This window comes from Anser cygnoides, chromosome 4 (genome assembly GCF_040182565.1).
Source record: "Anser cygnoides isolate HZ-2024a breed goose chromosome 4, Taihu_goose_T2T_genome, whole genome shotgun sequence".
NCBI classification, from domain to species: Eukaryota; Metazoa; Chordata; class Aves; order Anseriformes; family Anatidae; genus Anser; species Anser cygnoides.
Window position 1 is genome coordinate 7425828 of NC_089876.1, and position 10434 is coordinate 7436261.

Consider the following 10434-nt stretch of genomic DNA (forward strand, 5'->3'; position numbering starts at 1 on the left):
GAAAATGGGCAATAGTTGAAATACATGTGCTAAGGTTAGAAGATTTATCTTTTCTATTGAAAACGCAGCGGTTTACAAAAGGGAGTGAATCTTTATTGTGTCAATCCTCATCTCACAAATATTCCTGTGACTTGCAGTTCTTTGCTGTAGATTGCCCTTCTTGACTGTGACTTTAACATGTTGCTGGTTTGTGACAGAGCAGACAAAAATATAAACTATATTTAAAATACATATTTAAATCTATAGCACTTTGGCTGGAGTGATGGTTTTAACTAGCTAAGGATCTGTCATATACTGAGATTAAATTAGTAAATCATATATTGGATTTGCAGTTATTTGTCGCATTGCCTGAACCTGGCATGCAGACTTTTGGGTCCTGATCATGAGTTGCCCTCCGTGTCCCTGGTGTTTCTCTGTTGGAACAGGGCGCATCCATAGTATTTCCAGCACCCGTAGGATTTCTCCTGAATGGGCACTGCAGACTTAGCAGCTCTAGATTTCTGATGCTCTGATATCCTCCTGCATAGCTGTGAAGCTTGTTCTGTATGATCAATCCACATCTCTGCCAGACGGTATTGGACAAGTAGAAAGAGCTCTTCCCGCCAGGGTTATTTGCACCGTGACAGCTGTCATTCTGTCCCCCTGAGATGTCTATGTAGTGTGACTGTGTGTTGCAAAACAGGATGGTCAGAAACAAACAAACAAAAACTTACAGAAGTGCACCAGATAGAGAAGAATGTACTTCATGTAAACCCACTTTGTGGGACAAACTGATTACAATCCCATTCGTTTACTTACCTGTCCCCTTCATCTTCAGTGTCCACTCTGGTCTGTGCCTTGGCTTAAATCCCAAAGTGTGTCACATCTTTTTTTATCACAATATGATAAAAAAAAAAAAAATCTTCTTTTACTTGTTCTTATGTGAGTCTCTGTGACAGCCACACTTTCTTGCTTACTCTGTGAAGCAGAACCTCAAGACCAGAACTGTCCAGACATTGTAAAATGACATTCCTATGACTATTTGAATTAAATACGTCTATGTTTGAGCAGAATTATTTTATACCTGTAATACCTGTTAATAGATAAGTATATTTGCCAACAGGGCAGACACAGTGTATTTTCAGGAAATGATTTAGGTTCTTAAAGACAAAACTTTATTTTTTAACATTTTGCTTACGTAGTATAAGAATAGAAATGTGAAACATGACTGTGAATTCAGCCCAAAACAAAAAGCCTGTGATACTTGTGAAAACAGAAACAAACAAACAAATTAAAAAAACACCAAGAATTCACCTAAAACCATAACTTACTAAAACCACCTGAAGATCTGCCCAACCTGCAATAACACCAAGAAATTTTTTTGGGGGTAGAATTATAGAGCACTGGTTTCCAATGATTTTGTGTAATTTAATTGACTGTGCTGTGTAAGCAATGAGACAAAATATTTCAAAGTATTTTCAAATATCTCCCAAACATTTGGAACATATCTGCCTGCATTTACGTGTTCCTTTAAGAGTAAGAAGTTTTACTCCATTTATTCAGTAAGCATAAACTACTGAAATTTGTTGTTCAGTATAAGTTAAAATATTCAGAACAAAGTAAAATGGACACATTTTCCTTCTTTTTCAATCTAATTCTATCGTAAACACAGTGAACAATGGTAAGATTCAATTAGTGTCAGAAACATTTCTCACTATACAGGCTTGCATCCTTGGATTTAACATTGACTTCGTGGGAATTAGCTCAAAAATATGCTGATGATCCCAAATCTTCTTTGGTAGATGCCAAAGGCTTCAATTGAAAACATTGAATCAGACTCTGAATGTGTTACCTGGTGTAACTGAGAAGAGAGTTTGTCCTCTGGCAAATGCTTTGTCATATACCCTGTGAAGCCTCTAAGTTTTATGAATGAATAATAAAGTCATTTAAAAAAAAAATAACTCACAGAATGAACCAGAGCAACCACCTTCTGCTTGTGCCACAGAGAAATAATCACCTTGCTTTCAGTCCGTAGATTTTACTCATGCTGTACCAGGATCTCTATTGCTCACTGAAAACCAAGCTGAGTCTCTGCAAAAACCTCCGTGCGGGGTAAAGCGCAAACTATGGCATGCTGAGCAGAAGGTGCATCACTGTATGGGAATCTGCTTTTGGGCTTTGCTAGGCGTTAGCATGTTTTGGGTCTTTTTATGACTATTTAGTGGGATCGCTGTGGTGTGATAACCTCATATTGCTGCATCAAGCCCACAGCTTGTTCCATTCTCTTGGAGAGCCAGAGGCAGGGACATAGGGTGATGGAGTTAGGACATTCAGACAGGTGGGAGCATCGAGCTTTAGTGCACTGGTTGCTGCATGTTCAGACCAGGGATGTTTCTGAAAAACAGCCGATACCATCAGCTTATACCATCAGATGTCTCACTGCCAAACATGCAGCCTGGTTACAGGGCAGTGGTCCAGGGAGCAGCATCTGAGAGCTCGTTCTTTGGTGCTGCTCATACTCACACTAAATGCCCTCCGCATGTGGGCAACATCCTGTGACTTGAGACCGAGCCCATGGTGTGCTCAGCACTGCTGCACAGTCCGAGTGCTGGGGAAGACGTGCTGCAGCCGAGGCTCTGCAGTTCTCCTATTGACTTCTGCAAGCAGAGGATCAGCTGCATGAGACATTCAAGCAAGAATTATCAATAACTTCCTAAACTACGCTGAGAAAGATATCTGTGAGTTTGCTTTCAGCACTGCTATAAAATATCAGAAGCCTTGTTAAATCGAGTTTAATGACTGGGAATCTCAGGCTGTCTTCTTCATTCAACAGCTGTGAGCAATAACACTCACACAAACAGGTTTCACTGGCAAGACGCTAACTGACTCGAGCAGGAAAATCACCTGCTCCAACTCTCCGAGCATCCCCCTGTTGGAGCTGGAATATTTTCTGCTGGGAGTTCGCGGTGTGTAGACAGGCTTTGATATGAAGCTGGGTCATGCCCCATCTGAACTAAGAGCACAAATGCTCGTAGTGTTTGCTCAAACCTGGGCAGCACCAGGATGGTTTTACAGCACAGAAGAGCCTACTAAGCATCCATTTCCCCGTTCAGCTGGTTTTCCCTACAGGTAAAAGCCACGGAGAGCCGTGCTCCAAGCAGCACTCGCAGCGTTCTCCCTTGAAAATTCACTTCAGATCTGTTAAAGCAAAGGCAAACGAGTCTGCTGGGAGCCATCTGGCACTTGCACGGCCCTAAAGGAGGGGAGATGGAAGGCAGCGGGGATGCCCACAGCCTGCCGGGGCCTCCGGGCAGGGAGGTGTTCAGCTGCTCCGTCCCCGTGCCCGCTAAAATGACTCGAGAAAACGCTGTTTTCGTGAAATCACCCCGGGAAAGCGGCCGTCACGTTTCTGGGCTGAAAAACAAAAGAAACGGGCAAACAACAAAGCAACAGTGGAAACAGGGAGCTTCTCCTCGGCGGGAGCTGGGGGGTCCGCCGGGCTGGGGGCTGCTGGTGGGCAAAGCGGTCAGCCTTTTGTTTGCTTTGCAATTAAGAAAAAAATAAAATAAGGATTGTGGAAGACTTTGAAAGCAGTTCCCAAATAATCAGCGGAAGTGCTGTGGAATGATTGCTTTATTTTTAAAGCGCTGGGAACTGAAGGGAAGAACCGCTTTGTTAAACGTGCATAAATCCAAAATATCAGACTCGCCGTCTGCGGAAACAAAGGAGTTTATCTACAAGAAAAGAAAAAAAAAAAAGATTTTTTTTCCTTAATATTGCATTAAGATCGGCAAAAACAGTTAAGAAAATGCAATCACGGGAACTAAGCAGGGACATGCCCTCTGCCGTAGAAGAATAAAGTTTATTTGTGTGTCAGAAACACACGACGTGTTTCCAGAGTAAACGAAACGAAAAACAAAACCCTAATGCGATACCTCGCTCCAGATGCCCCTGTGCCAGGCGTTTTCCAGAGGGAACTTTTCCTACAAATTCCCGAAAATCAGGGAGACAGCACCACGGAGAGTAGAGTCGCGGTTTCCTTAAAGTTTATTGATTGCGTTAAAGTGGTTTTTAGCAAACAAAGTGCTTTCTGTATCATCTTTCGACCGTTATTCCCGTACCTTACACATTAATTATAAAGTTAAAACTTTTGTAACAACCAGAAATATACAGAAATGCGGGACGTGAGGGGAAAAAAAGCCCACCCCGAGGGGACCATGGGGGCCGGCGGCCGCCCCCTCTCCCTCCCCGGGGGCGGCTGCGCTTGAGGGCAAAAATAATAATAATTTAAAAAAAAAATCGTGAAATCAGGCAAGGAAACAGGCGCATTGTTGTCTCAACAATGTCGAGGGACAAGACTATAGTTCTCTGTTTTACCCTGAGAGTCAAATGGGTACGTAAGCTTTTTAAAGTCCTTTTTTTTTTAAGAGTGGCCAGACCGGGGGAAAATAAAAATAATTTAAAAAAAAAAAAAGAAGACAAAACCAAAAAGACACAGCAACAGGGCACATCGTGGGTGGGGAAATATATATATATATATATACAGGTAACGATGATTTACATCTACCGCTATGTACAGGGGGGAGGGAGGCTTTCTTCCTCCCCTCAGAAGCCCAGTATACACGTCGCGTATAAAAACGGGTCGTAGAAACGGTTGTGGACGACGAAGCTGCCCGGAGGGGCCGGGGCTCGTCGGTTGGTGGCCGTTGGCGACCGTTGCTGACCGTTGGTGGCCGCTGGCGATCGCTGACCGTTGATCGTCCCCTCACGGTCGCTCTGTCCCCTCACGGCGGCCCCGTCACCTCACGGCGGCCCCGTTCCCTCACAGCCGGTCACCTCACGGCAGCCCCGTCACCCCATGGCGGCTCCGTCCCCTCACGGCGGCTCCGTCCCTTCTCCCCTTCCGTCCCATCCTCGGAGCTTCCCCCTCACCCACACACAACCCCCCCGGACCCACCCGGCCGCCTGAGGGGGGGCGGTCTGTGGGGACGGCGGCGGGCTTATAGGTGCGGGGTGTAGAAAGCCGGGGCGCCGTAAGTCTGCGAGCCCAGCACGAAGGGCGAGAGGACGGCGGGGCTGGGCAGGAAGGGCAGCTGGGCGGCGCACACCAGCCCCCCGGCGGGGTGCCCCGCGTAGCTGCCGGGCCCGTGCATGGAGAGCGGGTTGCCCATGGGCGGCGAGTGGCTGAGGGGGCTGAGGCCGCCCCCCAGCCCGCCGCCCCCCGCCCCGCCGCCCGCCCCGCCGCCGCCGGTGGGCGCGCTGGTGTCGGCGCCGGGGTTCTGCTTCTTCCACTTGGTGCGGCGGTTCTGGAACCAGATCTTCACCTGCGTCTCGGTGAGGCTGAGGGACAGCGCCAGGTTGAGGCGCTCGCACACCGACAGGTACCGCGTGGACTTGAACTTGTTCTCCAGCGCCACCAGCTGCTCGTAGGTGAAAGCTGTCCGAGCCCGCCGGGGCTTCCCCGACTTGGAGTCCGAGCCCGTGCGCTTCCTCTTGGGCTTGGCCTGCTGGCTCTGCTGCCCCCCGCCGGGCGCTGCCGGGGGCGGCTGCTGGGGCTGAGGAGGGGGCTGCGGGGTGGCCTCGGCGTGGTTGTGGGGGTGGTGGTGGTGGTGGCCCGGGTCGGCCTCGCCGGGAGCCGCCGAGCCGCTGCCGCCTGTGGTGGTGGTGGTGCTGGTGGTGGTGGTGGTGCTGGTGCTGCTGCTCTCCTCGCCGCACAGCTCCTCGTCGTCCTGCAGCTCGCTGTCGGGGCTGCGGCTCGGCCGGCTGCTGCTGCTGCAGTCCAGGTCGCACTCCTCGGCCTTGTAGAGCTCGCCGTCCTCCTCTGCAAACAAGGGACGAGGCAGAGTTAGGTCTCGGCAGCCCCCAGCCCGGCCCTACACGCTGGTTTTCAGGGCAAGGGGTGAGTGAGGAGACGCCCGGCTCCCCCTGGGCACCTCACCCTACATCGTGCCGCCCTGCACCAGGGGTAAGGCGACAAGGCTCGGAGCTGCCTCAGCTCAAGAGCTGGCCCCAAAAGGTGGCCCCACAAAACACACACACCCCGTCCGACCTCCTCCTGCAGAAAGAACCGGGGGGGGGGACAACACACGACCTGCCCGGAGGCCCCCGGACCCCAGCAGCTGGCCCCGGAGGTGGCACATCGCTTTTTTTTTTTTTTTTTTAACGCTTTTAGTAACAAAAATATCCGCCTCGACGGTTCGCTGCTGGTTTTTGGGCTCTGGCGTTTTTAACCCTTTCTCCCCCTGGCTTGACCTCTCCTCACTTCGCGAGGTGGAAGTGTTAAAGCGGAGTAAATACTCGTATTGATTAGCAGAGCAGATGCAAACTTAATTAAACTCATTTCGCGCGATGTAGAAACTAGTTAACGGGCGTTTAATTTATTTGGGTTTATAGGACGCTCCAATTAAGGGGTCTTCATCGGAGAACAAGGTAATTATCCGATATTTAAGCCTGTTGGACTTGCTCCTGACGGTTCTGTCGTGTTGAAGCCGGCAAGAACCCAGCGTCGGCGAGGAAAGCGGCTCCTCTGGACCTCGGGGGGAACGGGCAGGCAAATAAATGCTCGCCGCATCCTGCCCCCGAAGTGCCGGCCGGGGCCGGAGGCACCTCGGGCAGGGGACCATAACCACGGCCCTTTCGGCCCGGCTGGCTCGGGCATCGCCAACTTCCCTCCGCTCCCACCCGCAGCTCCGGGAGCCCCCCAAGCTCCTTTTGGTTACCCGAGGTAAGCGCGGAGCAAGAGACTCGCTCGTCTGTCGCCCTCATCCCGTGTGCGCTTCTGTTGGTTTTAATCCCCCCCCCCAAAACTCCCCAGACCACTGCACCTCAAACTTGGTCCGCATCCTAACGCCGGACAGCTTCTAGCTAAGATTAGGGGTGTTTTAAAAGAGTGCGTTTTGTTAGAAGAACTGATTTTGGCTAACAGCAGATACGGCTGGCTCACTAGGAGAAAAAGGGGCAGAGAAGTTGATTATAATCCTCTTCACCCCAAAATATCCCTTATAACGATGCGGGTTTATCCAATCCTTTCCAGCTTTCTGTTCAAACCGGCAAACAAAACTCGCACAACCACCGCCGCACGGACCCGGGAATGGGACCAGGTTTTCCCCAGTCTGACACACCGCGTGAAGACGAGTATCCCCAACCTGTAGCACTTGGTATAAATCGTCGTGCACAATTTTTTGCAATAACAATACACAAAAAGTGCGTGTAGACGACTCTGCGGGACCCGGGATGAGCTCAGCGCCAGCGCCGTAGCGAACAGGGAATGTGCGGGTTGTGTTAAAACAGTTTAATTTTTTGAGTTTAATTTTTTTTTCCCTATAAACTGTAGGAAATCCCAGCCGTGGCTTAATTTAAGAGCTTACTAAAATTTTCTTAAAACAGAAAAATGCAGCACAAATACATTTGGCGATGGGGATTGACGCTGAAGGTGCGATTTTGTATATGGAAGATGCTAAATGCTAATTAAACACGGAGTTTTAACTGTTATTGTTATCACTTAGTTTTACGAGCGACCTGTGACAATCTCTGATTTCGCTCTCCTTTTGCCAGAAAGCTTCCCCGTTTCGGGGTGTTGGCTCTCTGCCGGCCGGAGCTACTTCTCGGAACACTTCTAAATTAAAGCACCGATTGAACTTGCGTTAATTACGATGGGGGCATTAAGGTTCGTGATTTTCGGGCAGTCCCAGATCTCTTCGGGACTGCGGCCGCTTTACATGAAATTAAAAGTCGGGGCCGAAGGGTTAGAAGCGCCTGGGAAAGTTGTCAGTGCGCGGAGCGCTGCTTCCTGATGGCTCCAAATATATTTGGGTGTAGAGAAGCGATAGAGTTGCATTTCTCTCCTTGTCTGGAGATAAAAGTGCAAGATTAGCGATAGGCTGACCTCGTCAGTCTTTCCGATCGCACAGATCTATTTAGTATGACAGAAGCCGGATGGGTTTAGACGAATAATTACCCCAGGTAGAGACCACTTTTAAAAATCTCTCTTGAATTCCATTAACGCCCCGCTCCTGCTTTTGCTTTAGAAATTAAAAACTTCTAGATTTCACGAGGCTCGGGCTGGAGGAGATTTCAGCCCTTTTTCCCTGCTTAATTTTAATTGAAAGAGTCACGCTGTGGCCGGATCGGAGAGCGCAGAGTCCTCCCTCTCCCGCCCCAGAGGCAGAGATATTATTTTCCCCCTTGCGAGAAGTTTATCCTCGGCCCCTCGCCAGCCCCTTCTCCCTCTCAGGGCACGGAGCAGCCCCAACTATTTCTCCTGGGGGCTGGCTTTTCCCGGGAGGGCTTCGCTGTCCCCAGAGTCGCGGTGTTTAGAGGCGAGAAAGTTGGGATATTTTGGACCCAAGAAAGAAAAAAGCAATCTCGAGCTTGGGTCGAATGCAATTCCCGATCAATAGCGAGCCCTAATAAGTGTAATAGGTTTTAATCGAGTAATTATCCGAATTTTGACCCTATAATTTAGATGTTAGGGAAGAGTTTGCAAGGTGCTTGAAAGAGATATGCACAATTCGATAATAGGATATCGATCCAGGCAGTCCTACATGCCACTCTGGGGCGATTTCCCCCATTATCCAGCCTCTTTACGCTGCTAAGCACATTTTACCTTAAATGTAATCGAAGGAATTTAATTGTTTTTCCAGAGATAACCAGCATTTTGTCACAATTAGTCTGATTTGTCCTAAAAAAGCCAAGGGGAGAGAGAAAATTGAATCTGTCGCCCAGAGCAACGCGCGGAGGGGGGGGGGGGGGGGGGGGAAGGAGGAAGGGGAGAGCGGCTTTGAAGGCTGCGAAGAACATAGAGAAAAGTCATAAATGCCTCGGGAGGGGTTCAGGGGGGCTGTGGGAGCAGGATGCAGGAGAGTTTGGGACCACAGGAGTGGGATGCGGTCCCTTGTCCCATCCCCGGGCCCTGGCCCGGTTCTCCCGGGGCCGGTCCCGCTGCTCCCACGGCCCCACCGTGTCCCCCCCCCGAGCTCCCAAGGGGGAAAAGGTGTCCCTAAAAGCATGCCAGCCCCTTCCCCAGGCTGCCCCCATCCCGAGGGGCTCGGGGTCCCCCCCCCCAACTACTTACTGATGAGCTCCGCGGACTTCTTGCACGCGTCGAAATCTTCGGCGAGAGCTTTTTGCTCGGCCAGCTCCGTCCCTGAGTCCTCGGGCTTATCCTCCGCCCCCAGCGGGAACTGGGCTCCCCCCGATTTGTACAAGCCCCCGCACTGCCTCCTCTTGCTGTTGAATTTGTTAGGGTCCAGGATGTCGAGCACGGAGAAAGAGGTGGTTCTGTGCACGGCGGGCAGGGCCCCCGCTGCCCCCTCTTGTCCGGGGGTGTTGCTCTGCCCGTCCCCTTGCCTGTCCCTATTTCCAGGGCAGGAGTAGAGGGGCAGCTCGCCGCCGGCCGAGAGCCGCTGCTCCCCGTGGCTCTCCATGCCTTCCCCGGGCAAGCCGCAGGGCTCCCCGCCGATGCCAAGCGAGGCTGCGGGGGCTGTCACCGCCGCGGCTGCCGCTGCCGGGATGGAGATGTCACCCACCTTGTCTCTGCTCACATTCATGACTCCTTGCAGAGCCCCTCTCGGTTGCAACTTCTCCCCCACCACCCCCCCCTTCCCCTCCTCTATTTTTTTTTTTTCCTTCCCCCCCCCTCCTTCCTCCGGCGAAGTTGAGCTGGAAACTCCTCCCCGGCCCCGCTCCGGCAGCTCCCCGGGGCTGCTCCGAGGCCAGCCGGGGAGGCCGGGACTCACAAGGTGATGCCGGGCTCCGAGCCTCCGCTCTGCTGCTCCTTCTTCCTTCTCATCATCCTCACCGGGCTGCCCAGGCACTCCGGCCCCCCCCCCGCTCTCCCTCCCTTCTCCTCCTCCTCCTCTCGCACACACACGGAGGCAAGGCTGGCTCTTATTTATGCATTCATATTTAGCACCGGCTGGTAATTGGCTACAAATTAATCCCTCGCCCGTAATAGTCTGCAATCTTCATCGCTGGGAGAGAGAGGCACGGTGAAAGTGTGCGCCGGGGGGGGGGGGGGGGGGGGGGGGGGGGGGGGGGGGGGAAGGGGGCAGAGGGAGAGAGCGAATGAAGGATGGTGCTGGCCGTGATATACTTCGCTGTCAGCTCTGTTTCAGCACACCTCCACTCATCTGGAAAGCATCTAAATAGCCTTATTTGGCGAAGTGGGAGGAGATGACGCTTTCTTTTAAATAATTGCGGGATCAATATCACGAAGATATTATAGGGACGAAATGAGAACCTGGGGGGCTTCCATCCCTGGCAGGGAAGTTAGGTGATCAAAGGGGATTGTGTGTGTGCGTGGGGGGGGGGCCGAGGGGCCAGCCCCCAGCACCTGTTTCCCTTCCCTGCTGCTTTTATTAAATTAGAACAAAAGGAGAAAATTATGGTTTAGTGGCTGGAGCAGGGCTTGTGTTGGCCGACACGCACCCTCACACGCTCCCCTCTCTCTCTCTC

General features: G+C 51.5%; 1 protein-coding gene and 1 long non-coding RNA gene across 4 annotated transcripts; one reads left to right on the forward strand and one right to left on the reverse strand.

Annotated features, from left to right (window-relative positions):
• Positions 1–4552: 4552 nt before the first annotated feature.
• NKX1-1 (NK1 homeobox 1) lies at positions 4553–9564 on the reverse strand. Its single transcript, XM_048048291.2, has 2 exons — positions 9053–9564; positions 4553–5800 (listed from the first exon to the last, which is right to left on the reverse strand). The coding sequence occupies exons 1-2, from the start codon at positions 9525–9527 to the stop codon at positions 4980–4982; spliced, it is 1296 nt and encodes a 431-aa protein (XP_047904248.2). The 5' UTR covers positions 9528–9564; the 3' UTR covers positions 4553–4979.
• Positions 5225–7470, forward strand: LOC125179992 (uncharacterized). 3 transcript variants are annotated; one of them, XR_010830928.1, is made up of 3 exons: positions 5225–5360; positions 6373–6703; positions 7013–7470. It is a non-coding gene; the product is annotated as an uncharacterized lncRNA (long non-coding RNA). The 3 variants fall into 3 exon arrangements; XR_010830927.1 differs by having other exon boundaries at positions 6373–6408; XR_010830926.1 differs by lacking the exon at positions 5225–5360 and having other exon boundaries at positions 5712–6703.
• Positions 9565–10434: the final 870 nt, after the last annotated feature.

Coding starts and splice junctions, on each gene's coding strand:
- NKX1-1 (XM_048048291.2), bottom strand. CDS start 9,527: ATGAATGTGAGCAGAGACAAGGTGGGTGACATCTCCATCCCGGCAGCG. Junction 5,801..9,052: donor GAAGTCCGCGGAGCTCATCA/GTAAGTAGTTGG, acceptor CCTTGTTTGCAG/AGGAGGACGGCGAGCTCTAC.